This window comes from Lacerta agilis, chromosome 1 (genome assembly GCF_009819535.1).
Source record: "Lacerta agilis isolate rLacAgi1 chromosome 1, rLacAgi1.pri, whole genome shotgun sequence".
NCBI lineage: Eukaryota > Metazoa > Chordata > Lepidosauria > Squamata > Lacertidae > Lacerta > Lacerta agilis.
The window spans coordinates 74,553,930-74,575,346 of record NC_046312.1 but is presented as its reverse complement, the minus strand read 5'-3'; the positions used below and the strand labels follow the sequence as shown (position 1 = coordinate 74,575,346).

Sequence of the window (21,417 nt, the reverse complement as noted above, 5' to 3'; positions counted from 1 at the left end):
ATTTGGATTGATCATAAGCTTGAAAATGAATATGTCAAAGACAGAAATCATGTATCAGAGTGTAAGTTATAAGGTTCAATGCCTGGTTTGGTGCAGTCAAAGTTTACAGTTTGTCCCAAACATGTTATATATATGGGAGTGTATCTATCAAAAAATCTATTGTATCTCATAAATAATAATTAATGCAATTTACCCTTTTGAGCCCAGTTTAGAAGGACTTTAAGAGCTGGTTGAAACTAAAATGTCATGGCTTGTTTATTGAAGTGTGAACTTTAGAAAAAATTCCTTTTTTATTTTCCAAATGCTGCTGGTTCTGATAAAATAGGTGCTAATAGCTGAACAGATGTGGAAAACAAATTCCATCTCCAAATAACTTTGAAATCTCAAAGTAGAATCCTTGCAGCTTATATGTCCCCCCCCCTTTTTTTGCATTATGTGTTTGTTGCGTTCATCCTGAGAACTGAGCTTTCCTCTGGGGTGGTCACCACCTGTTCTCACATAAACACAGTAACTATTGAGCCTCCGAAGTGAATATCACTGGCTTAGTGATATTCCTGCAGCTACCTGGAGATGACTGCAACAGTCACCTCCCAGTGTCGTTGTCAAGAGCTGAAGTGTAACAGGCCCTAAGAAATAAAGGGACTCTTCTGATTAGTTGTGTGCCTGTGAAGCAACATGCTGTTTCCAATTATTTTCTTTGCACCAGGCTGATTGGAGATGAGGTTGATGCTATTAGAAATGTAAAGGCTCTCGATTTACTTTGCCAATAGAAAAGGCTGTTCACTCCGTTTCAAATCTCTATCACTCAATCAGAGTGGATTTATACTGGGATATTTCTTCTGCCTCAGCTGGTGTCCCAGCCAACTACAAAATAATCAATGTTAAGGGTGACTGTCAACATATAATTGCTCTTATAGTAAAACTATAAAACACTGTAATTAAGGCTGTTAGTTGTTACAAGAGCAATTAACAGTAAAGCTGACCTTCCACTCTGGATAGCAGCTTGCTGGCACCAGTTACTACAGTTGAAATGTGGCCCATTGCCATTCTTACTTGGCAATTTGCCTCTTTGAAGTTGCAGTTATTGTCCTCAGCTAATTGTGAAATACCAGGTTCCTTTTTGGCATGTTTGCCGTTTCTGCTGTGGTAGCAATTGGAGGCTTGTGCAGTGATCAGAAAGCCACTGTTGTGGCTCCACAAGGTGCCTCTGTGTAGTGAGTGATGGACACTTCCTGCCCTAAAGGGTTTTCTGTCTAATGTACCAAATAGACAATGGTGAAATGACTTCCCTAAAGCCACACTGCAGCCTGTCAAGTGGCAGATTGGAACTGTGAATAGCAGCCAAACACACTGACTTTCAATCCTGTGTGCTTTCTCTCTGTTGCTGGCTTGTACAAGCTTGGTAGCTCATTTTCATGTGTTATGATCTAATTTACCCAGATGGCCTTGGGGATATCCAAAAGGTTCAGATAAAAGTTTAAGGTAAGTTTACAGACCGGTTTTTTCGACATTGCAGTTTTTTTTTTTTAAAGAGCTAACTGAATATGCATTTTAGAGATTATTTTCGAGGAGGAAAATGATACAGCTTTTTGTGTTGTGGGTTGTTATTGTGTACTGGTGGCGCCACTCCCTCTGAAATGGTGTGCACACTTCTGACCTCCCAAATTTCAGGCTCAGTGCTAAGAAAACTTATTATTCGACACAGTCACTTTTAAGCCGAACAATATGTCAAAGTGATTTTAACAGTTACATAAAATATCTGCAACTCCTATAGTTGCAGCTCGTGCCTTCGTCAGCCCTAGCTAGCATGGCCAATGGGTTATGGGAGTTGTAGTCTAGCAACATACAGAGGGCCATAGGTTCCCCATTCCTCATCTGTAGCATTGTGTGTCCTGCACCCATCACAAACAGTAATCTTGGCTAGATTCTGCCCACCCACCCACCATAGGCTATCAACTCAGAAATATTACAACTACTGCAGCAGCTAACAATCTGCTGGAATGATGTTGCAGTGCATAAAGGGCAATATTTAACAAGCCAGCCAGATGCCACAGAATCTCCAGCTGCAGGGACTACAGATCTTACATCTTCCAAAGGAGCCATCCCAACTAAGGATGCCAACAAGCAGCAGTAATATCAATTAGAGTAACAATAAATGCATTGTATATAATGTTAGCGTTGTGCTGATGTTTGGAAGTTTGCATCACCCTGCAGAATAAGCTGCAAAGGAACCCGCTTCAATATATATAATACTTTTTTGTTCCCCCCCCTTTTTTGCTATTGCCTTTCTAGCCTGTATATATTTTCATGTCTGTGTCTGCAGCTGTATCAGATACAGGGGGTACATACATCAGGTTCAGGCCAGGCAGGATTCCTTCTGGTAGCTATCGCTTTACTGGAAGTACATTTTCTATAGTTGGAAAAAGGCAGGGAGAGATACTGTGAGCTTTTTGTTTTTGCTTTGCTTTTAAAATCTCCATTCAGGTTTCAAGTTATTCATAGTTTTTGCCTGCTCTGAACCTTGTTCCAGGGAATTGTCTTTGGGGAACATTTGGGAACCCCAGACACATTTAACAATTGTGTTTACTGCACAGGGAAGATGATAGTAAAGCTGGCCTCGGCTGCAGTATCCATCCAATGCCCATTACTGCTCAGGAAGAAATAGTAAACATAACAATGGTCTTTTTGTAATGCAATGGGCATTCACTGTGAATATGGATCAGAAGCTGGAGCTAACAGTGTGAGGTGACCTCTGGAACACCTTGGCTGTTTGCCTTCCGGAAGGAAGGGCCTGAACTCTGCCAGAGATGCTGCTGAGGAGGAGGAGGAATCATTTGCAGCCCAGCAGTTAAGCACCTGCAGTTCTTTGGCATCCATTATACCAGAATAATATGAACTGCTGCTTTGGGGCTGGCTGAGGACCAAAGCCTGCTAGGCCAACAGGCAGAGGGCAGGAAGAATACCTTTGTCCATTCTGCTGCAGTACCAGTTCAAACTGCAGGATTCTAGCTTTAGCTCATAATAATAAAAAACCTGTGAGCTTCAGTTAATCTGTTGTTAGTGTTTTGCATAGAATAAAGTCCCAGGATGGACTTGTGTGTTTATTGCATACGCTAGAATCTCTGTGTGTTTTAATCCATGGAGCGGTGCTATCTGCCACATGTACAGGCTCACAAACAAGAGCAATTAATTACCATTGTTCCTCATTGTTTGTTATTGGAAAGAACTACAATTAATCCCTTTGCGTGTGTCCTTGCACAAGTAGGGAAGACTACCACCCAAACAAAATAATGCCAACTTGGTGAATATAAGTGTAAACTATGAACAATTTGAGCAGTTAAGAATAGCCCCAGTAACAAATAGGGCCACAAGCTTTGTACTACCAGTAAACTTATTTCCCCAACAGATAGGACACAATCGGACCACCTAGGTGCTTGGAAGATCTTTTAACAGTCTCCAGGTATTTTATGGGTGAGTGCCCTTTCTAGGGCACTTCCAAATATACCAAAAAGAATGAAACCCAGGTCTTCTCTTTCAGCTCCTGCTTTTTGGTTGCCCACTAAGCACACAAAGAGAAAACACCTCTGTATGCTTTCCTTTTGATAACCTGGCCTAACCTCTACACCTCAAATGGATACCAGCAGGGCTTTTGGCATATTGAGGGGTGTGGGAAGCTGGGACTTTTCCCTGTTAGGTTCCTCAATGCTTTTGGCAACTCCCCTGCTTTGTACATTCATTTCCTGATATTGACCTGGATTGCATGTCATGCTGAGCCAAACCATACTTTCTTTAGTATGTGCAAGCATGTGGGCTCCTGGGGATGAGATTGAGACCTCTTTGCTCCTCCCCAGTTGTTTCGCTGGTGTGCTGTGTTGTCAAGCCATGGTTTGGCCTCGCATTCTGCATACCATTGAACCGTCCTCTTTTAAGCAGGACGTCCCGGAATCACAGAAGCCAATCCTGGCTTCTGTTTGCGTCCCAGAATGTCCTGTTTTTTGGTTCGGCACTCCTGTTTTGCAGCTTCTGACTTGTATATGCCAATTCCCAGCAGGAAAAGGTGCTGCTAGGGCATTCCCACAGCCACCTCTGCATTTCGTTTTTCATAGGGACACAGGGAGAAGCCTTATACTGAGTTTGACTGTTGTTCCATCTAGCTCAGAATCATCTGCACTGACTGGCAGAGTGTGCTGGCCCCAGGGGTTTGTCCGTGAAGCGAGGTCCAAGTCCAGTGCTGGGTCTAGGGGTCCAAAGGAGGTCAGTCCGGCGGGGAGCGAGGCAGGGAGCAGGTCAAGGTTCAAGGCAGCTGCAGGCACGAGGTTGCAGGTCAACCATACGTTCACAGCTAAGTTGCTCACGCAGCTGGGGCTGGCTGGCTTTTATCTGGCCCTATGCTTAGGGCGGCCCCGATCCTCTGGAGACTCACCTCTCCTCCGGGCCTGGAGGCGAGCACTCCTCCTGTAAGCACTTAGCTCTCTTCGCCTCTCTGCCCTGAGCCTCTGCAGCTCAGGAGAGGCTGGTGGGTTACTGGACCCAGGGGCCGCCTCAGCTTCCTCTGATGAGGCTGGGAGTGGAGCACCTGCAGGCAATGGGTCCTCCCTCCCATCAGGAGCCAGAGCAGACTCCGCTGATGCCTGCACCTGGGGATCCAGCACAGGTGGGGATCCTTCAGGCTCAAGCCCTGGCCCTGGCTCAGCTGGTTCTGGAGGCGGGGAATCCTGTGCAGGCTGGGATCCCTCAGGTTCAGCATCTGAGTCTGACTCCCAGGCCATCACACAGGGGCTTTCTATGGCTTTAGGCAGGAATCCTTCCCAGCTCCAATTGCACATGACGGGGATTGAACCTGGGACTTTCTGCATGCAAAGCAGCTGCTCTGCCACTGAGCCATGCACCTTCCCCTGTTTGCCTACCTGAAGGTAAACCTTTCTGCCTTTGGGGAGGGGAAGACAGAGAAGGCAGCAGGAGGATAGGGAGCAGTTCTTGAGTGCCCATGGATTTTGTGTATGCTTGTTTGGTAAGTGTACAAAGTCTAGACCCCTTTCATTGCAAACATGGGGGTGCTCTTTTATCTCTACTTTGAACTGCAGATTGGGGCCTTGGTGCACAACCACAATATCTGTGCCCCATCACCACCACGAATAGTGTTATTTGAGCTGGAAATGTTAATAAAGCCATTTTGGAAGTCATCTGTTCCAAGAGCAGAAAGAAAAATCCTTGTGCCTATTGGGACCTCAACACAGGGAGAATAGCAACTTCTAAGAGTGAATTCTCAAAGCCACAATATTACTGAATAATTTACAGTCTAGCTATGGGAAGAAATGTTTGCATTAAGCATTAATTAGATTGGTAGAGATTTTCAAAGGCACAAAGGACAAATTGTCTTGTAGCTCTTACTGAAAGCACAGAGAGTTTTGTGCCTAGTTTCCATTTGGGCATTAAAAACTCCCCATTTGTTAAACGCGTATTTGTGCGCTTTTCAGATCCCCTTTTCAGGTTTTTGTATGTTGTAAAGCAAGCTAAAGAAATTGAATACGATAACTCTCTGTGGAGCTTGACCCATCAAAAATATGTGTAATTATCTATTATATTTCATCTTACATACTGTACCTGGAATGAAGTTGAAAGCCTATTAGATCACCAGCATTTTGTATCTGAATTGTCTAAAATAGCTTATGTGCTGTGGAGTTGGGGGGGGGAGGATTGCTGTGGCTGCTCAGGAACTTCAGAGGAAGTTAGATTGATGCAAGAATAGCAGATTGATTGGATCTTGTGCCTATGAAACTGGGGCTATCCCCTGTTTTACCTTTCGTTGGTTATTAATTTTCTGATGTCTGCAATGCTTTATTAAGAAAAAGTATGAATAAACTGGAGTTACATAGTTCATCCAGCTATGGAAGAATTACTCCCATATGAGCAAAGGCTTTTCTTCATCTAATTTTTATTCAGTCCTCCCCTACCTCCCACAATGATTGCAATGAACAGTTTAACTCTAAACATTCATATTAAAATTCTGTTTGAAACATACTGCCTGATTTTTGCCTGGATGTGCGCTTCCGTTTACATGTTATTATGGCTATTCAATAATTACGGCCCAAAATACTCAAGTTAACTTCAATGTATTGTCTACCAAAACAAAATTAGAGTTAAGAAAACAGGTGCATAGGATTCAGAAAGGATATTTCTTGGAACACTGCTCCAAGTATGTCTAAATTCTGAAAAGTGCTGAAATATAAAGTTGGGTCGTGGATCAGTATGTCCATTAAAATGTAGTGCATGACTCTGGAAGAACTAGGTGGGTATGACTAACATGTATAGAGCCTTCTCTAGCCTCCCCTCCTCTGCTCTGCCAAGGTAGGGAGTCTCTGTGGTTATTGCTAAAGGTATTTGCCAGGAGTCCATTAACTGCAGTGGGGAAATTATGTCCCTTCTGGCTATTGCTGCTAATGGATATTGAGCAAGCAGCACAGTCTGCTTTCTAAGGGGAGGCAAGTGCATTGGCTCAAGATAATGAAAGGTCTGGGAATCACAGCCAGTGCAAAGGAAGGATTGGTTTCAGTCATCCATAGAGATGTAGGTGTGGCACCAATACAGACATCCACAAAATGAATGATTGCTTACTGACTCAAAAGGGGATAGAGTTGCCATGCCAAAGGTGAAGGCTCTTGAAACCTGGATGAGAGGTTAGCACCTATAGTTGAGAGGATTCTCTAAAAAGGAAACCCATAGAAGGAAGGAAAAATGAAGGCAATACCCAGGTAGAAACATCTACACAAACCCCTACTTCCTACTCTTTTCAGCAAACTTGGTCCCAATTGGCAGGCCAAATTTTTGTTGTAAGTAGTGACCGTATGGCTGGTTTTATGTTGTGTGTGTGTTTGTTTTTTGTTTTGTTTTGTTTTTGCTCTAGAGCACACTGTGGTCCAACATTGTTAGCGTCTGATCAAAGTGGTTTTGTCCTGCATTTTCACAGAGTGAATAAGGCAGCCACAGAGTGGGAAATGTAGCAGTGATGTTCAGGGAGAGGCTAATTCATGTGGTTTTTGTGTTGCGAAGTTAATGCAAGTTGACTTTAAAAAAAGATTTCCATGTGTTGAATTAGGCTTGCTGATGTTGCCACACATAATCAGGTCACCACTCAGCATGTGCCTGTTCAGCTCTCTTGCCAAAAATCTGGTAGAGTGTGATCTGAACGAAACATCCACAAGATCCATACAGCACACCCAAACCTACTGGGAATGTCAGCTTGACTTCACAACTTAAGAAAAAGGGATGTGTGAACTAATCTTAATTTGCCAAACCCAGGAAGGAAGTTTAGCCAATTTTGAATCTGAACCTAGATTTCTCATACCCTCCATTCTAGCTCCTTACCATTTGTACCAATTGACTATTTCCTTTTTGTGGATGCAGAACATGAATATTCAGAAGTGTAGTTCAGAATCCCTTTGGCCAAGAATTAAAGTGGATTTTTCCTCTCTTGGAAAAACAACAAGCTGTTTCTGCCCCTCCCCACTTGCCCCAGTATTTGAGCTGTTGCCATCCAGAGTGCAGTCATTTGAATACTGTTGTTGTTAAAGATGTGTTATATGAAATTAATGTCATCACAGAGTACTTTTTATTTAATTTGCAATAAAAAGTAGTCTTTGGGGCCTCTTAAATATTTGACCGCTACTCCTTTTAGTGCCTGCTTGCCTGCTAGCACCATCTCCCTCTCTCCCAGAAATTGGACGCAGTGTTCCAAAGAACGTATTTCTTTCCCTGCAGTTTGTTTGCTGGATGAGAACTTTAATGAGACAGATAAATAAAATAAAATGGTGGTGGCATGGCTTATGTTAGCTCTCCTGGCCCAAAAGAAAGAGCAAATACAAAAGGCAAGAAGTGTTTTACTCATCCCCAGAGACACAATGTCTGACTCTGATATGGTAGGTAAGTATGAAGTCATGGTACATATTTGACATAGGATCTCTTCTCTCATCATAACACGCAAGGGCATGCTTACTGTAGGAAATGTGTTAGATATGATTGTATTTATTGTTTACCATATTTATAGACTGCCCCTTAGTTAGTGGTGCATGCTCTAGTTATCTCCTGCTTGGACTACTGCAATGCACTCTACGTGGGGCTGCCTTTGAAGGTGACCTAGAAACTGCAGCTAATCAAGAATGCAGCAGCTAGACTGGTGACTGGGAGCAGCCGCTGAGACTATATAACACCGGTCCCGAAAGACCCACATTGGCTCCCAGTACGTTTCCGAGCACAATTCAAAGTGTTGGTGCTGAACTTTAAAGCCCTAAATGGCCTTGGCCCAGTATACCTGAAGGAGCATCTCCACCCCCATCATTCAGCCTGAACACTGAGATCCAGTACCAAGGGCCTTCTGACAGTTCCCTCCCCACGAGAAGTGAGGTTACAGAGAACCAGGCAGAAGGCCTTCTCAGTAGTGGTACCCACCCTATGGAACACCCTCCTATCAGATGTCAAGGAAATAAACAACTATCTGACTTTTAGAAAACATCTGAAGGCAGCCCTGTTTAGGGAAGTTTTTAATGTTTGATGTTTTATTGTGTTTTTAATATTCTGTTGGGCGGGGAATGAATGAATGAATGAATGAATGAATAAATAGTTGTTGTTGTTGTTGTTGTTGTTGTTAAAAGGGCTCCCAGGGAAGCTTATAGTATAAACATACTGAAAACAATTTACAGTTAAAACAATTTAGGTCTGAAAAACAAATCCAAAAACCTGTAGATGTAAGAAGCTCTATGTTCATCATGTTAATGGATTCAGCTTCATATGGTACATGAGCTATCACAGATCAAATCCGCAGGTAGAGCTTTTATATCCTCTTGCATGCCACACCTGTCAGTGAAGTGTATTCACACATTCAGCTCCTGTCAGAATGTGAAGAGAATAAGAAATCAACAGAGGGAAATGGACTTTGAATCCTTTACTATTACTAGAGCAAAACACTTCCACTCCACCTTGTAATATGTATATAGACTATAGAAACTGCCCTATATTTGAAACTGCAAAGATGTACTTTCCCGCTCTACAGCTGGATCCTCGGGTGTAAATTTTAGAAAAGGAATGTCGATGTTGATTTCAACAAGGTTAGGAAATATTTGGTGGTCATTTTCCAGATGTAAAAGTGTTTTGGATGCAAGTTTTGTATTTCTGTTTTTGAAAGCATTCTTATGGGTATCCTGTGTCACACATGGGACTGACCCAGCTGCCATTTTAGTATAGCACCTGCAGTGAGATGGAGAGTTGTGTGTCTCCCTGGGGCTGCTGTCAGTTCTACATGGTTGGCAGACCAACAAACAGAACTCAGAATATGGCAGGTATTTGAGCTCTTCTTCCTCTTTCAACTTCTGAAAATCATCATATCTCTCACATGTGTATTTAACTTTCTTCACATCATAGTTCCATGGCAAAAGTATACAAACTTCCTCATGCACAGGACATTGTATGACTATTTCTAACCTACCTTTTGGCCACAAAATAGGCCTCCACCCCAAAAGGGTTGAAATTATTGTCTCAAAACAAAAATGGCTCCAATCCACTGAACACTGTTCTCCTGTAACTTCCATTCATTTGGGTGATTTTTTTTTGCTTTACAGTTTGTACTGATACTGTCAAAAGAAGAAATAAGCTCTGTTCCAGAATGTTGATAATTCAAGATTTTTTCCTAAAGTGGCCAGTGCTGGGGGACAGAAAAATGTGAAAGTAGTAGCTATATAAGGCCAGACACATTCTATAGAAGGAACCAGTGACAGAAGTTGACCTAATTTACGTCTTGCCATTTAAAATTCCAGTTTAAAGGCCTAAATCATTTCTGAGATTACCAGACTGATGGCATTCAACAAGGTTCAAATTTCAGTTTATTTTATTCACCTTCATCAGGAACACTTCCAGTGCTTTGTGTGTGTGTAAGAGAGGTGGACTTAAGTCACTTCGTTTTGCTTCTTTTTTTACTGCCCCTGGCAGATATTGTGTTGGCTTGATTCCAAAGAATTATTCCCTACCAACACACAGAGGGGCAGGGTTTGTAATTATGAAGAAGCCATCTCTTTTCCACCAGGAAAGCTGAAACTAAAGTTAATAGAGGTCAAAACACACATACAGGTAAAGGTAAAGGGACCCCTGACAGTTAAGTCCAGTTGCGAATGACTCTGGGGTTGCGGCACTCACCTTGCTTTACTGGCCGAGGGAGCCAGTGTTTGTCTGCAGACAGTTTTTCCAGGTCATGTGGCCAGCATGACTAAGCTGCTTCTGGCAAAACCAGAGCAACACAGAGAAACACCATTTACCTTCTCGCCGGAGCAGTACCTATTTATCTACTTGCACTTTTTGGCGTGCTTTCGAACTGCTAGGTTGGCAGGAGCTGGGACTGAGCAACGGGAGCTCACCCCGTCGCAGGGATTCGAACCGCTGACCTTCTGATCGGCAAGCCCTAGGCTCAGTAGTTTAGACCACACTGCCACCCGCGTCCCTTGCTTTCTAATAAGTTGTTTTTTAAATGCACCAGTGTTTTGCTGTGTGTGTACTACAGTACAATATGTAGCAAGAGTAGTTTCCATGTCTGTATGTGACCAATTTATATATTGCATATTACATTCCTCGGACCAAATTCTTTACATGCAGTGAACCTTGCCATTTTCTTCTGAAACCAAGCATGCCATGCATGCATGCATGGAAAACCATGAGTCTGCATACAGAAGCTTGTGTGCAGCATCCCAGGAAAGCAAACACACCTCTGTGAATATTCATCAGAAGGGGAACTTCTTTTCTTCCATTTGAGTGGCTTCAGAGTTGTCAGGGAGAAAAAGAACCCCTGCTGTTTTCTGAAGGTATTTTTGGATGAGAGAAGCCACATCCAGGAAGAAAGAGGGAAGTGCTGATTGCACTCTAGGCAGCTGGCTTCTTGGGTTTGTTTCCTCCTCTGATTCCGGTGCATTCCTCTTTCATGTTAATGTTTAGTATTATTTTTATGTATTGTTTTTCTTTCAGATAGTCTTCACTAAACCACTAGATTGTTTCATGTTTCCATTTCAATGTTAACTGCTCCAGTGAAACTTTCTTTATAAGCTGATTATAGTTTGGAATGCCCATCATTTTTCAGTGTGCTTTACCATCACATTCATGCTCTTAGAGCTTATTGCCACACTGGCCGTCTACTTTTAAATGGAATAAACATTTTTAATGACAGTTACAGGTGGGTAGCCGTGTTGGTCTGCCATAGTCGAAACAAAATAGAAAATTCTTTCCAGTAGCACCTTAGAGACCAACTGAGTTTGTTCTTGGTATGAGCTTTCGTGTGCATGAAAGCTCATACCAAGAACAAACTCAGTTGGTCTCTAAGGTGCTACTGGAAAGAATTTTCCATTTTTAATGAGGCACGGATAAAATCTGCTGCTGCCAAAGTTAATTTTTAAAAGTTCTTCCTCAGACCAGGATTTTCACCAAGGAAGCTAATAACCGGTTCAGCTGAACAAAGTTTAGTTGAGTATGATTTCCATTATATGACATCATGAGAATTAATCAAACTGGTGTGATTGTCATTGTTTTGTTAACTTTTCCTTATGGGAAAGTAGGTGTAAGCTCCAATACTCCTTTGTAAAAATGCATAGAATTGTTACACACACACACACACACACACACACTTTTTTCCAAAGTGGAGAAACCAGGCAACAAATGTGCAGAAGGATATGACAGCAGTTCAAAGAGGCCCAATCACAGATGGGCAAAATGCATATGCCAGAGGCATTTGGAGACTGACACCATGCATAGGTATTTATATGCTAATTCTAGAAGCCTTTGAGCCAAGATGGATGAGCTGGAGGACTGGGTTTTAAAGGAAAGCATAGCTATAGCAAGTATAATGGAAATCTGGGGAATGGAGAAAAGCAGTATGACATGATTATTTCTGGATGCAAACGCTATAAGACAGGCATGTTGAAGGTGGTGTCACCCTGTACATCAAAGAAAGCATAGAGCCCAACAATCTGGAAACTGCAGGGCAGTGAAACTCTTCCAAATAATTGCTAAGGATGATGATACAAGCCCCCAGTATTAATTTAGTACTGGGAAAGTGCTATCATTGCCCCTCCACCCCCATTGACCAAAATGCCCAGTGTGATCTTGAGAAGGAGAATGACATCAAGGAGACGTCAAAGGAAGGAAATATTGTAGTAATCGATGGGTTCAGGCAATCCCACGCAGACTGGGTAGATGTGTGTCAAAGTTATGCCAAAGAGGTACAATTTATTGATAATCTAGATGCCTTGATTCAAGTAGGTAGCCGGGTTGGTCTGCCGTAGTCAAAATAAATTAAAACAATTTTTTAAAAAGATAGTTAAAAAGACTCTTCTTAAAAACCTAAAAACTCCCTTAAAATAATCAAGTCTTCAAAAAAGTTATATGATCTAAGAAAGTCTTTAGAATTCTTCCAAAATAATTTAAAAATTATAATGCAGCACCTTAGAGACCAACTGAGTAGTTTTAGGTATAAGCTTTCATGTGCATGCACACTTCTTCAGATACACTGAAACAGAAGTCATCAGACCCTTATACAGTATATAATGACAGTAATTGATTGTAAAGAGAGTAAAAGATGCCTTAGAACAGTTGGTGGTTGGAATCAACCAAAGGGGTGGCAACTCTGAACTTGATATTAAATGGGGCCCAGAATCTGCTGCAATATAGTATATGTGTGGTTGAACCATTGGAAACAGTGACCACAGTGCTATCAAATTCTACATTTATGTAAGTGGAAAGTTGCTAAAACTTTTGACTTCAAAAGAGGAAACATCTCAAAAATGAGAGGGTTTCTAAAATGAAAGAGAAAGACAATATGGTCAAAATCTCTCCAGAATGCTTGGAGGTTATTAAAAACCACAATAATGGAAGCTAAGATAGATTATATACCCTAGGTAAGGAAAGGTACTACCAAGGCCAAGAGGATGCCAGTCTCATAGGCGTGTGATTGGCCACTGTGATTACAGGATAGGTAGGTGATTATAGGTAGATGGGCCTTTGTTCTGATCCAGCAGAGATCTTCTATTCCCATGCATGTATTGGAGGCCTCTAGAGCCAGGTTATCTTCCTTTATGCACAAGCATCCTATTTTGCTTCATAGTAAGGGCCTTTTTGGGTTGTTAAAAAGAAAACATAGTTTGCCAATTGCTCATCTTTTTTTCTTTTAAGGATGCAGGACATGGGAGATTTTTTCCCCCTTAGTGTAACCTGTGAAAATGCCCTATGTTGATGCGAAACAGAAGTTGTAGCTACTTATAAAAACTTCAGCAGTGTATAATAGCTTTGTTTCATTTTTCTTGCTTTGTTTATGGGAGACAGAGGTCACTTTGAATCAACCTGCTTTAAAGGCAGACTGGAGCGGACAATAAACATTGTGGAGATGGTAGCATAGGACTATTACTTCTACAAGCTAATATTGTATTGTTTGAATTCCATTCTTTACTCCCACCTTGAAATCTCTGCTTTTAAGACTCCTTGAAAGTGGTTGCTGTCTCAGGGACTATAGTACCTATTGAGAGTTAACACTGATTTTTGTGCTTGATTGAATGCTTTGTACTAGACAGTGAGAGCATTTGTACCGTACGTGTACCTTTGAATTGCTGCTGCTTTGAACCTTAGCTGATCTCCCAGGTTAGAAGATGCACCGGCATGCATGATGGCTAGCATATAAATTACATTGCCGCTGTAACTGCATGCAGGAGGAGTATAGAAACATTTAACAGCGAGACTCTTCTGAGCAGAAATTGGCTTGCACAATAAGCCAAATGTGATATGCACTTCTTTTTATTATTGATATTAGTATGAGTGCAGGGCTTCAGCTTCTTTATAGAGATAATTTGCAAGGGCTGCTTATTCATCATTAGAAATAATACAGTGGTACCTCAGGATAAGAACTTAATTCATTCTGGAGGTCTGTTCTTAACCTGAAACTGTTCTCTTCTTTTTAAAAAAGTATTTTTTTATTAAAGATTTTCTTGATTTACAAAGGTAGTGCAATGTCTCTCTTGTATTTTTTTCCATGTATCATTTTTACAAGTCATTTTCGTTTGTTGAGACATTAGGAAGAAAAGGGGGAAAGAGGTGGGCGGGATGGGGAGATGGGTGGGGTGGGATGACGATGTTTCTATTTTACTTAATATATGTAGGGTTTGGTGTCAGCGTTGTTTGTGCAGGTTCTCTGTTGTTCACTTGTGTTCCTTTGGTGGGGAGAGAAGTCGGGGTTGGTGTAGGGTGTGATTGTTCATTTGTGGTTGGCTGTGGTGGTCTTTGGTTTCCTGTGTGAGTGGGGTGGGTGAGTGTTTTTGGTCAGGTTAGCCATATTGATTTGTATGCTGTCGGTAGATTTTTGTCATTGTCTTGTTGGGCTGTGTGTATGATGAAGGGAAACCATACCGGGGTGAAGGTGACCTGAAACTGTTCTTAACCTGAGGTACCACTTTAGCTAATGGGGCCTCCCGCTGCCACCACACAATTTCTGTTCTCATCCTGAAGCAAAGTTCTTAACCCGAGGTACTATTTCTGGGTTAGTGGAGTCTGTAAACTAAAGCGTCTGTAACCTGAGGTACCACTGTATTCATCTTTGTGTTTCTGAGGGAGATGGTGCATAGTGTGTAATGTGCATTGTCAGAGTAGACATGTAACTGAAATATATCGGGAACTCTTACTGCATGTCTACTGCTGTCAGTGACGACATGTGTTAACAGGCAGAACTACATGTTTCAGGCTTGCACCAAGGTTCACAGTGCACCATGGGGAAAACTTAACAATTGATGTATAGAGAATTAACAGTGAAATGAAGAGCCAGTATCACAGTAATCCAATAAACTGTTTGTGACAGAATAAGAAAAATAAAACCTGCTAATTACAAGGATCACACTAAGATTGGTCTGGCAGCTGTTTGGTTAAATCTACAGATGAGAAACGGAATCAGGATGGATAGAATAAGGAGTCACCTGCTGGTGGTACTAAGGCAACTGGAGAAAAAGCAGAAAAGTCTGACACCAAATAAAGACAGGGGAGGCTGATAAGGGGCAGGCAGGCATACAGGGAGCCTAGTTGGATTTGAAGGAGGAATTTAGGAAGTAGATAAAACACAAATGCTTGTTGTAGGTTTGTAGCAAAGGTTTGTTTCTAGCCACAGCTCATGATTAGTGAGGAGAGAGCTCTACCGTAACTGCAAGATTGGGTTTGGACAACACGCTGAACTCTAGGAGCCCACAGGGCTTCCACTGGTAGGACTCATTAGTTTAATCCCACCCAGTATCTATGTTTGTGTTTGATAAGACCATTTGGGTTGGGGAAAGAGAGAACAGCTGATTGCCTTTATTTTTAATAAATTCCTTGTAGTTCAAACAAGTACATGCCTTGCAAGGATGACCTTGCAGAGATGGTTTGCATCATCACGATATATGATGATATATGATATGATATGATATGATATGATATGATATGATATGATAACCATCTTCAAATATCTGAAAGACTGTCACATGGAAGATGGAGCAAGCCTGTTTTCTGCTGCTCCAGAGGGTAGGACCCAAATAAATGGATTCAAAATACGAGAAAAGAGACTCCAGCTAAACATTAAGAAGAACTCTCTGATGGTAGAGCTGCTCAACAGGGGAACATTACCTCGGAAGGTGGTGCGCTCTCCTTCACTGAAGGTTTTTGACAGAGGTTGGATGGCCATCTGTTAGGGATCCTTTAGCTGTGATTTCTGCATTACAGGGGGTTGGACTAGATGACCCTTGGGGTACTTTCCAACTCTACAATTCAATGATTCTATCTTCTATTCTTTTTCTATTTTACTGTTTAATTAAGCCAAATTCTCTTTGATTGCCTACTCAAGAAAGATAATTCGGGAAAGAGGTCTGCTTTCAGATTGTGTATGTTCTTTCTGCATCAAGGCGTTTAAATTGCTAACCAGTCACTTCCTCCTGCTGCCCAATGATGTATTTCATGTGATGTGTGTATTATATCAGTGATTCCTAATCCTGAGGGACATTAGTAAACCATAGGACATGGGTAGGCAAGCTAAGGCCCGGGGGCCGTATCCAGCTCAATCGCCTTCTAAATCTGGCCCACAGACGGTCTGGGAATCAGTGTGTTTTTACATGAGTAGAATGTGTCCTTTTATTTAAAATGCATTTCTGGGTTATTTGTGGGGCATAGGAATTGGTTCAGCCCCCCCCCCAAAATTAGTCCGGCCCCCCACAAGGTCTGAGGCCCCCTGCTGGAAAAGTTTGCTGACCCCTGCCATAGGACTATGAGCTGTGCATGTTCAGTGCCAGTCACCACTATGCTGCTGCACTTGAAATCAAACCAAGGGGCCTCCATATATGAAAGAAATGAGTCCCTGCAGACTGAACTGCAGAGTCACAGCTTCTCAACTGAAGCTTGTATAAACTTGCCCAAAAATAGCACCCATGGTGGACATGCATGCAGCATTAGTGAAATGCCCTGAACAGAAGAGCTTTGCCTTTATAGTGAACAAAAGGGGGGAGAATGGAGAATTCAGCACTACACTGCGTTCTCCCCCCCCCTTTGTTCACTATAAAGGCAAAGCTTAGAAAGCTGTTTATAGTATTGTTGACTCCAGAAAAAGAAATCAAACAAAGTCCAAGAGAAATCTCTCTCTCTCTCTCTCTCTCTGTGTCTCTCTCTCTCTCTCTCTCTCTCTCTCTGTGTGTGTGTGTGTTTGTGTGTGTGTGTTTACTTTCCATGGTTTCGCATGGCTTTCCCGCACTTTTCTCTGCAGGGCTATTCTTGATGTTCATGCTTTATTTTAGTGTCTCTAGCACATTAGAGCTTTATGGAAGCACCAGCAATGGTCCTGTTTGTGATTAAATCAAGAGAACTGGCAAAATGTGGCATCATGGCAGCAGAACATGATCTGGTTTTCTTTCCCAGAGTCATTTGCCTGGACCATGGCCCATAAGATAATCTTTCCTCCCATGTAAGCCTGAAATCCCTACTGCTTGCTGAATTAAGTAACAGATGGAAGAGACCCCACCCCACCCCACCCCACCCCACCCCACCCCACCCCACCCCCTGGACCTGGTCAGTTTGGTGGCGTAGATGGAGGCTCCCTAACCTGTAAATGGAGAGACTACCCACTGCAGTCAGTACTAGAAGTATCCTAGAAGTATCTCTTCATAGTTATATAAGGAGGGAGGATATCCACCCCGACTCTCACTTGCCCAAAGTAGTATCATCCCTGCTTGTCCCATCCACATAGCCAACCCGGGGTCTTTGTTGGATCACTTGGATAGTGGAGGTGGCATGCAGTCTCCATGTTTTGTTTCATTGATCCATTTATAACATATATGTCCTGTTTTTCCTTCATGGAGTTGAAGGCAACATGCATGCCCCACCCCCATGTCATCCTCACAGCGACCCTGTGAGGTATGCTAGGCTAAGAGATGGTGACTGGCCTGGGGTCACGGGGTGAGCGTCCCAGAGTGAGGAGATGAAGTTGCGTGCCCTTTCCAGAGCAATTTTTGGCACACTTTTTTTCTTCATGTGGCACTGAATTGGGAGTTCTTTGAGTCTGCTGTGAGGGGGCTATTTGAGAGAGAAACCTAGCTGTCAGGACAATCAAGTGAGTGATGTGTTGGACCAGAAAAATGAAGAAGTGAAACACAGACCTCCCCACAGTAAGGGATCATCTCAGCAGCAGCACAGGTATTCCATTGAAGTTTAGGGGTGCAGGATGGGGGATGAAGAGGGAAGCAGCATCTCCAAGTAAGCTTAGGAGTCCTTCCTCCATAAACAAGCACCTCGTACAAGACTTAATACGCTCCCTGCTTTTGGGGGCAATTACACTTAGAACATCTGTAAATTCTGTGGCTCCTTCCTAAGGGACCATAAATCTAAGGAGCCAGTGGCAGCTGGGGTGATTAAAATCCCACCCCATACACCGGACAGAGTGAGAATGCAATTATCTTTGGGAACGTCTCTGGTTAAATCCGGAGACACATATACAGTAGTTTCTTCACCTGTACACCGATTGGTTAAAAGCAGCTCATGCTGGATTTGCTATGAAGAAACAGAGGGGAAGTGTTTTGGGTTTTTTTAAGAAGGTGATGGAGGGGGGGAGGGAGGGAGAGTAGCGTAGCGTGAGAGTAAATTTGATTGGCTGGGGAGAGGGGCATGAGCCGGGGAGAGTGCTGAGCAGGCATTCATGAGATACAGTAAAGAAAAGCGTCTCTCCTCCTGCCTCTCGCTTCAGATGCAGGAATGGACCAGGAGAGCTGGGACTGTGTTAGTAGCACAGGGGAGCATGACTGGATTGGAATCTCTAAGGAGCGACAGCGCTGTGAATGAAGCACGGGTCGCTCTTTCTTCCTGCCGTGGGCTTCCTCTGTGCGAAGGGAGACGGGGAGATCATTTAAAGGGAACTGAGCATCTCTGGGCAGAGCAATGTGGCCAAGAGGAGCCGGGCACGGGAGCTGCTTGCCTTTTGGATAATCCCTCTTGTTCTTAGCCTCCGTTCCGTGCAGCGTCCCTGGTTTTTTGGTTTTTGAGAGGCAATGTGGAGTCAAGACTTTAAATGGCATTTGGGATAAAACAAAAACAAGATCACTTCTCTCTCTCTCTCTCTCTTTAAAAAAACCAAAGCAAAACAATTTGTTTGGGTATTGTATCTCTCTCTTTTGCTTTTCTTTTCTTTTTGATAGCAGGGGGGAGGGGGCGATTGTGACACCAAAGAGGATGTTTGCTGTGCAGGAGAGACTTCTCAACAAGTAAGCGCGTTGTTTCCTAACTCTTGGCTGAGCAGGCTTCTGTTAGCCAACTGGCTCCATTGACAGCACAATCTTTTTCTTTTTCTTTTTCTGTTTTTTTGACTTCCTTGTCAGGATGGTAGGCAAAAGAACAGCTGGCAGAAAACAATAGGGGGCGGGGAAACCAAATAAAGGAAACCACCTGCAACTTGCCCCCCCCCCACTCCCAGTAAAATAAACCTGCAAATATCATTGTCAGTAATAATTGCGGAACACTTTTGACGTCACCATGCGCAGATCTAGCACGGATGAATCAACCTACCACAGGAGCCCTTCTTTGGACAGCAAGGATTACAGTTTTCCAAATGGCGCCTTCCGTCGCTATAGCAGCATGTATGGCGGCCAGTTTGGGGCCGCGAGCAACTCTTTTTTTGGATTCCATACCAACCCAGGCCCTAAGGCCACCAAGGCTAAGTACACATCCCCCAAGGGGAACAAGTATGTGGTCTTTTACTTGGATCTCTCCTTTATTTTTCTTCTAGAACTGAAGAGGTGCAGCATGGCTCACAACTGCCTGCAGTGCATTAAGTACCTCATGTTTGTGTTCAACCTCCTCTTCTGGGTGAGTATGTGTGCAGGTGTGATTCCTCCCCCCCCCTCTCTGTTGCCTCTAAATTCTATAGATTTGCTTTCCTCCAAACTTCAGGGCAGTGTGTAATGGCAAAAGTGAAGAACTGGGTACTGTTGTGCACTTGATGCAGAATGAAGTGGTAGGCTGAGGTGGCAGCAGAAAACTGGACTGTTGCACTTCAGTCTGTAGGAGGAGGAGTTCCGTTGATCTGAAATGTTCTGTCCTGTAGAAAAGAATAAAACAAAGCGACTTCCTTTCTCCACTAACAGACCAGGGAGAAAGGTTTCACATATTTCTGTCTCTGATGCTTGAGTTTCTTGCATATTAGAGCCTTTTTTTGTGAGGAGCATTCAAAAATATGGAACCCCCTCCCCCACTTTCACCATGAAGTGGTACCGTCCAGAGTTCTGCCACTTCATTCTGTATCTGGTGTGCAGAAAGGCTTTCCCTCTCCCTCTTTCTAACTCTTAAGTTGCTTGATGAGTTGTTACAGGACCAAGAAAATACAGGTGTTTCCCATGTTCCCCTTTCCCTGTGTTCTTTATCGATTTGGTTCAAATGCATGCATGCTTAGATACTGCTCTGGAGTCTGAGAATTCATTGTTTGCCCTTGTTCCACTTCAAGGTGCCTGCATGCTCAAACCTAAGTTCAGCTTGGTTTGCAAAGGGATTCTCTGTTGTAAAGGTGGTTCTTGTTATGATCTTGTTGTTCTGTGACACAGAATTGTCTGGATCAATATGCACATCATAGGGGTGCACGTGATGAGGTGTCCACCTATGCCTGGCAGTGTCATCAATAACAGTGATACTGCAGCTGCAATAAAGTAGGTTAGCAGGCAAGCACTCAGCTTTCTGCACTGAGCAGAGACTTTGCATCACAGAATTAGATTTTCTGGGAGAGCGCTGCACACCCTGATAGCAACTTCCTAGCCCTGCTTTAAGCTGCCACGTTAACTTTTATCCCCAGGAGAGTATCTGAAGATGCAAATCTGATTGGAATTTTGCTTTCCGAGGGAAGACTGTGTTGGTGCAAAATCAGGAACAACCCGGATAAACTTTTCTTTTGGAGGAACATCAGAAGTTTTGCAAAAGCTGCTGGAATTGCCTTGCACTGTATTAACACAGTCTTACTGAAAGCAGCGTGATTCGGTTTGTTAACCGGCTTATGTGGCATGTTTGCTTGGGTGCCAGTGGGCCAGCGTGTGGAGAGTGAAGTTTTTTTTGTTTGTTTTTTGGCTGGTTGCAATGGCATATGACATTCCTACTGTGTGGCATCCTCATTTATGCTAGGGAAGTGCTAAGCAAAGATAAACAAATTCATGTAAACTAGCCCTCATCTCAATTAATCAGAATGTGGTTAAAGAAATTGGGTGGGGGGGGGCTGTAGGGATTAGTAACTGGCAGTGCCTGGCCCCAATCTGGAGTGAATTCTAAGTGGCACCACAGTTGCCCAGTCACGTTCCCTGTTTGCTCACTCCTCTTGCCATCACAGACAGAGGGGAATGAGGTTTGAGAAGAGGATGGGGAGATAGCGACAGCTCTGGCCTTCATGGGGGTGGGAAGGAGAGGAGAGGTGAGGGGTTGGATAGCTATTTAAAAATTAAGGCTGGGCTGGCTTCACCCACCACCCTACCTTTCTCAAAACACTCCCCTCTATTTCCCTGCTTTACTCCTGTTGCAGACCAAATATACGTATATTCAGCATTGGCTCAGTTCCAGAAGAGAGTTCTGAAACACAAGGAGGGGAACTCCATTTAAGCTCGGATAAGCTAAAAGAAAATATCAAATCTGACTAGTCTGTTTTCTAGTTCCTGATTCACACACACTGCTGGGATCCGAAATATCCCCTGGTGTTTATCCCAGCTTACCCCAAAGCTTCCTGACAAGTCAGGGACTGTGATTCTCTTGTCCCTTTAAGCCATCCGCTTCTCTAAGGCTTTTGTCCATTTCTGGTGGAGTTTCTTGCTCAGCCAGCCAGCTAAAATGTTATATGCAAAAGATAAACAAGAGGGCTGGCATGAATAGCCACCCTTA

The 21,417-nt window shown here is 43.1% G+C and overlaps 1 protein-coding gene across 6 annotated transcripts in view; it reads left to right on the top strand.

Moving 5' to 3' along the window:
• TSPAN4 (tetraspanin 4) overlaps positions 1 to 21,417 on the top strand; it is a 504,940-nt gene that overhangs the window by 287,435 nt on the left and 196,088 nt on the right. For 5 of the 6 annotated variants that reach the window (XM_033155489.1, XM_033155472.1, XM_033155466.1 and 2 more), the window contains one exon: positions 19,295 to 19,374. In XM_033155489.1, coding sequence (XP_033011380.1) covers positions 19,312 to 19,374 — 63 coding nt within the window. In that variant the 5' untranslated portion in view covers positions 19,295 to 19,311. Of the gene's footprint in view, positions 1 to 18,829; positions 19,375 to 21,417 lie in introns of those variants that run through there. The other variant, XM_033155449.1, reaches the window with a different exon arrangement.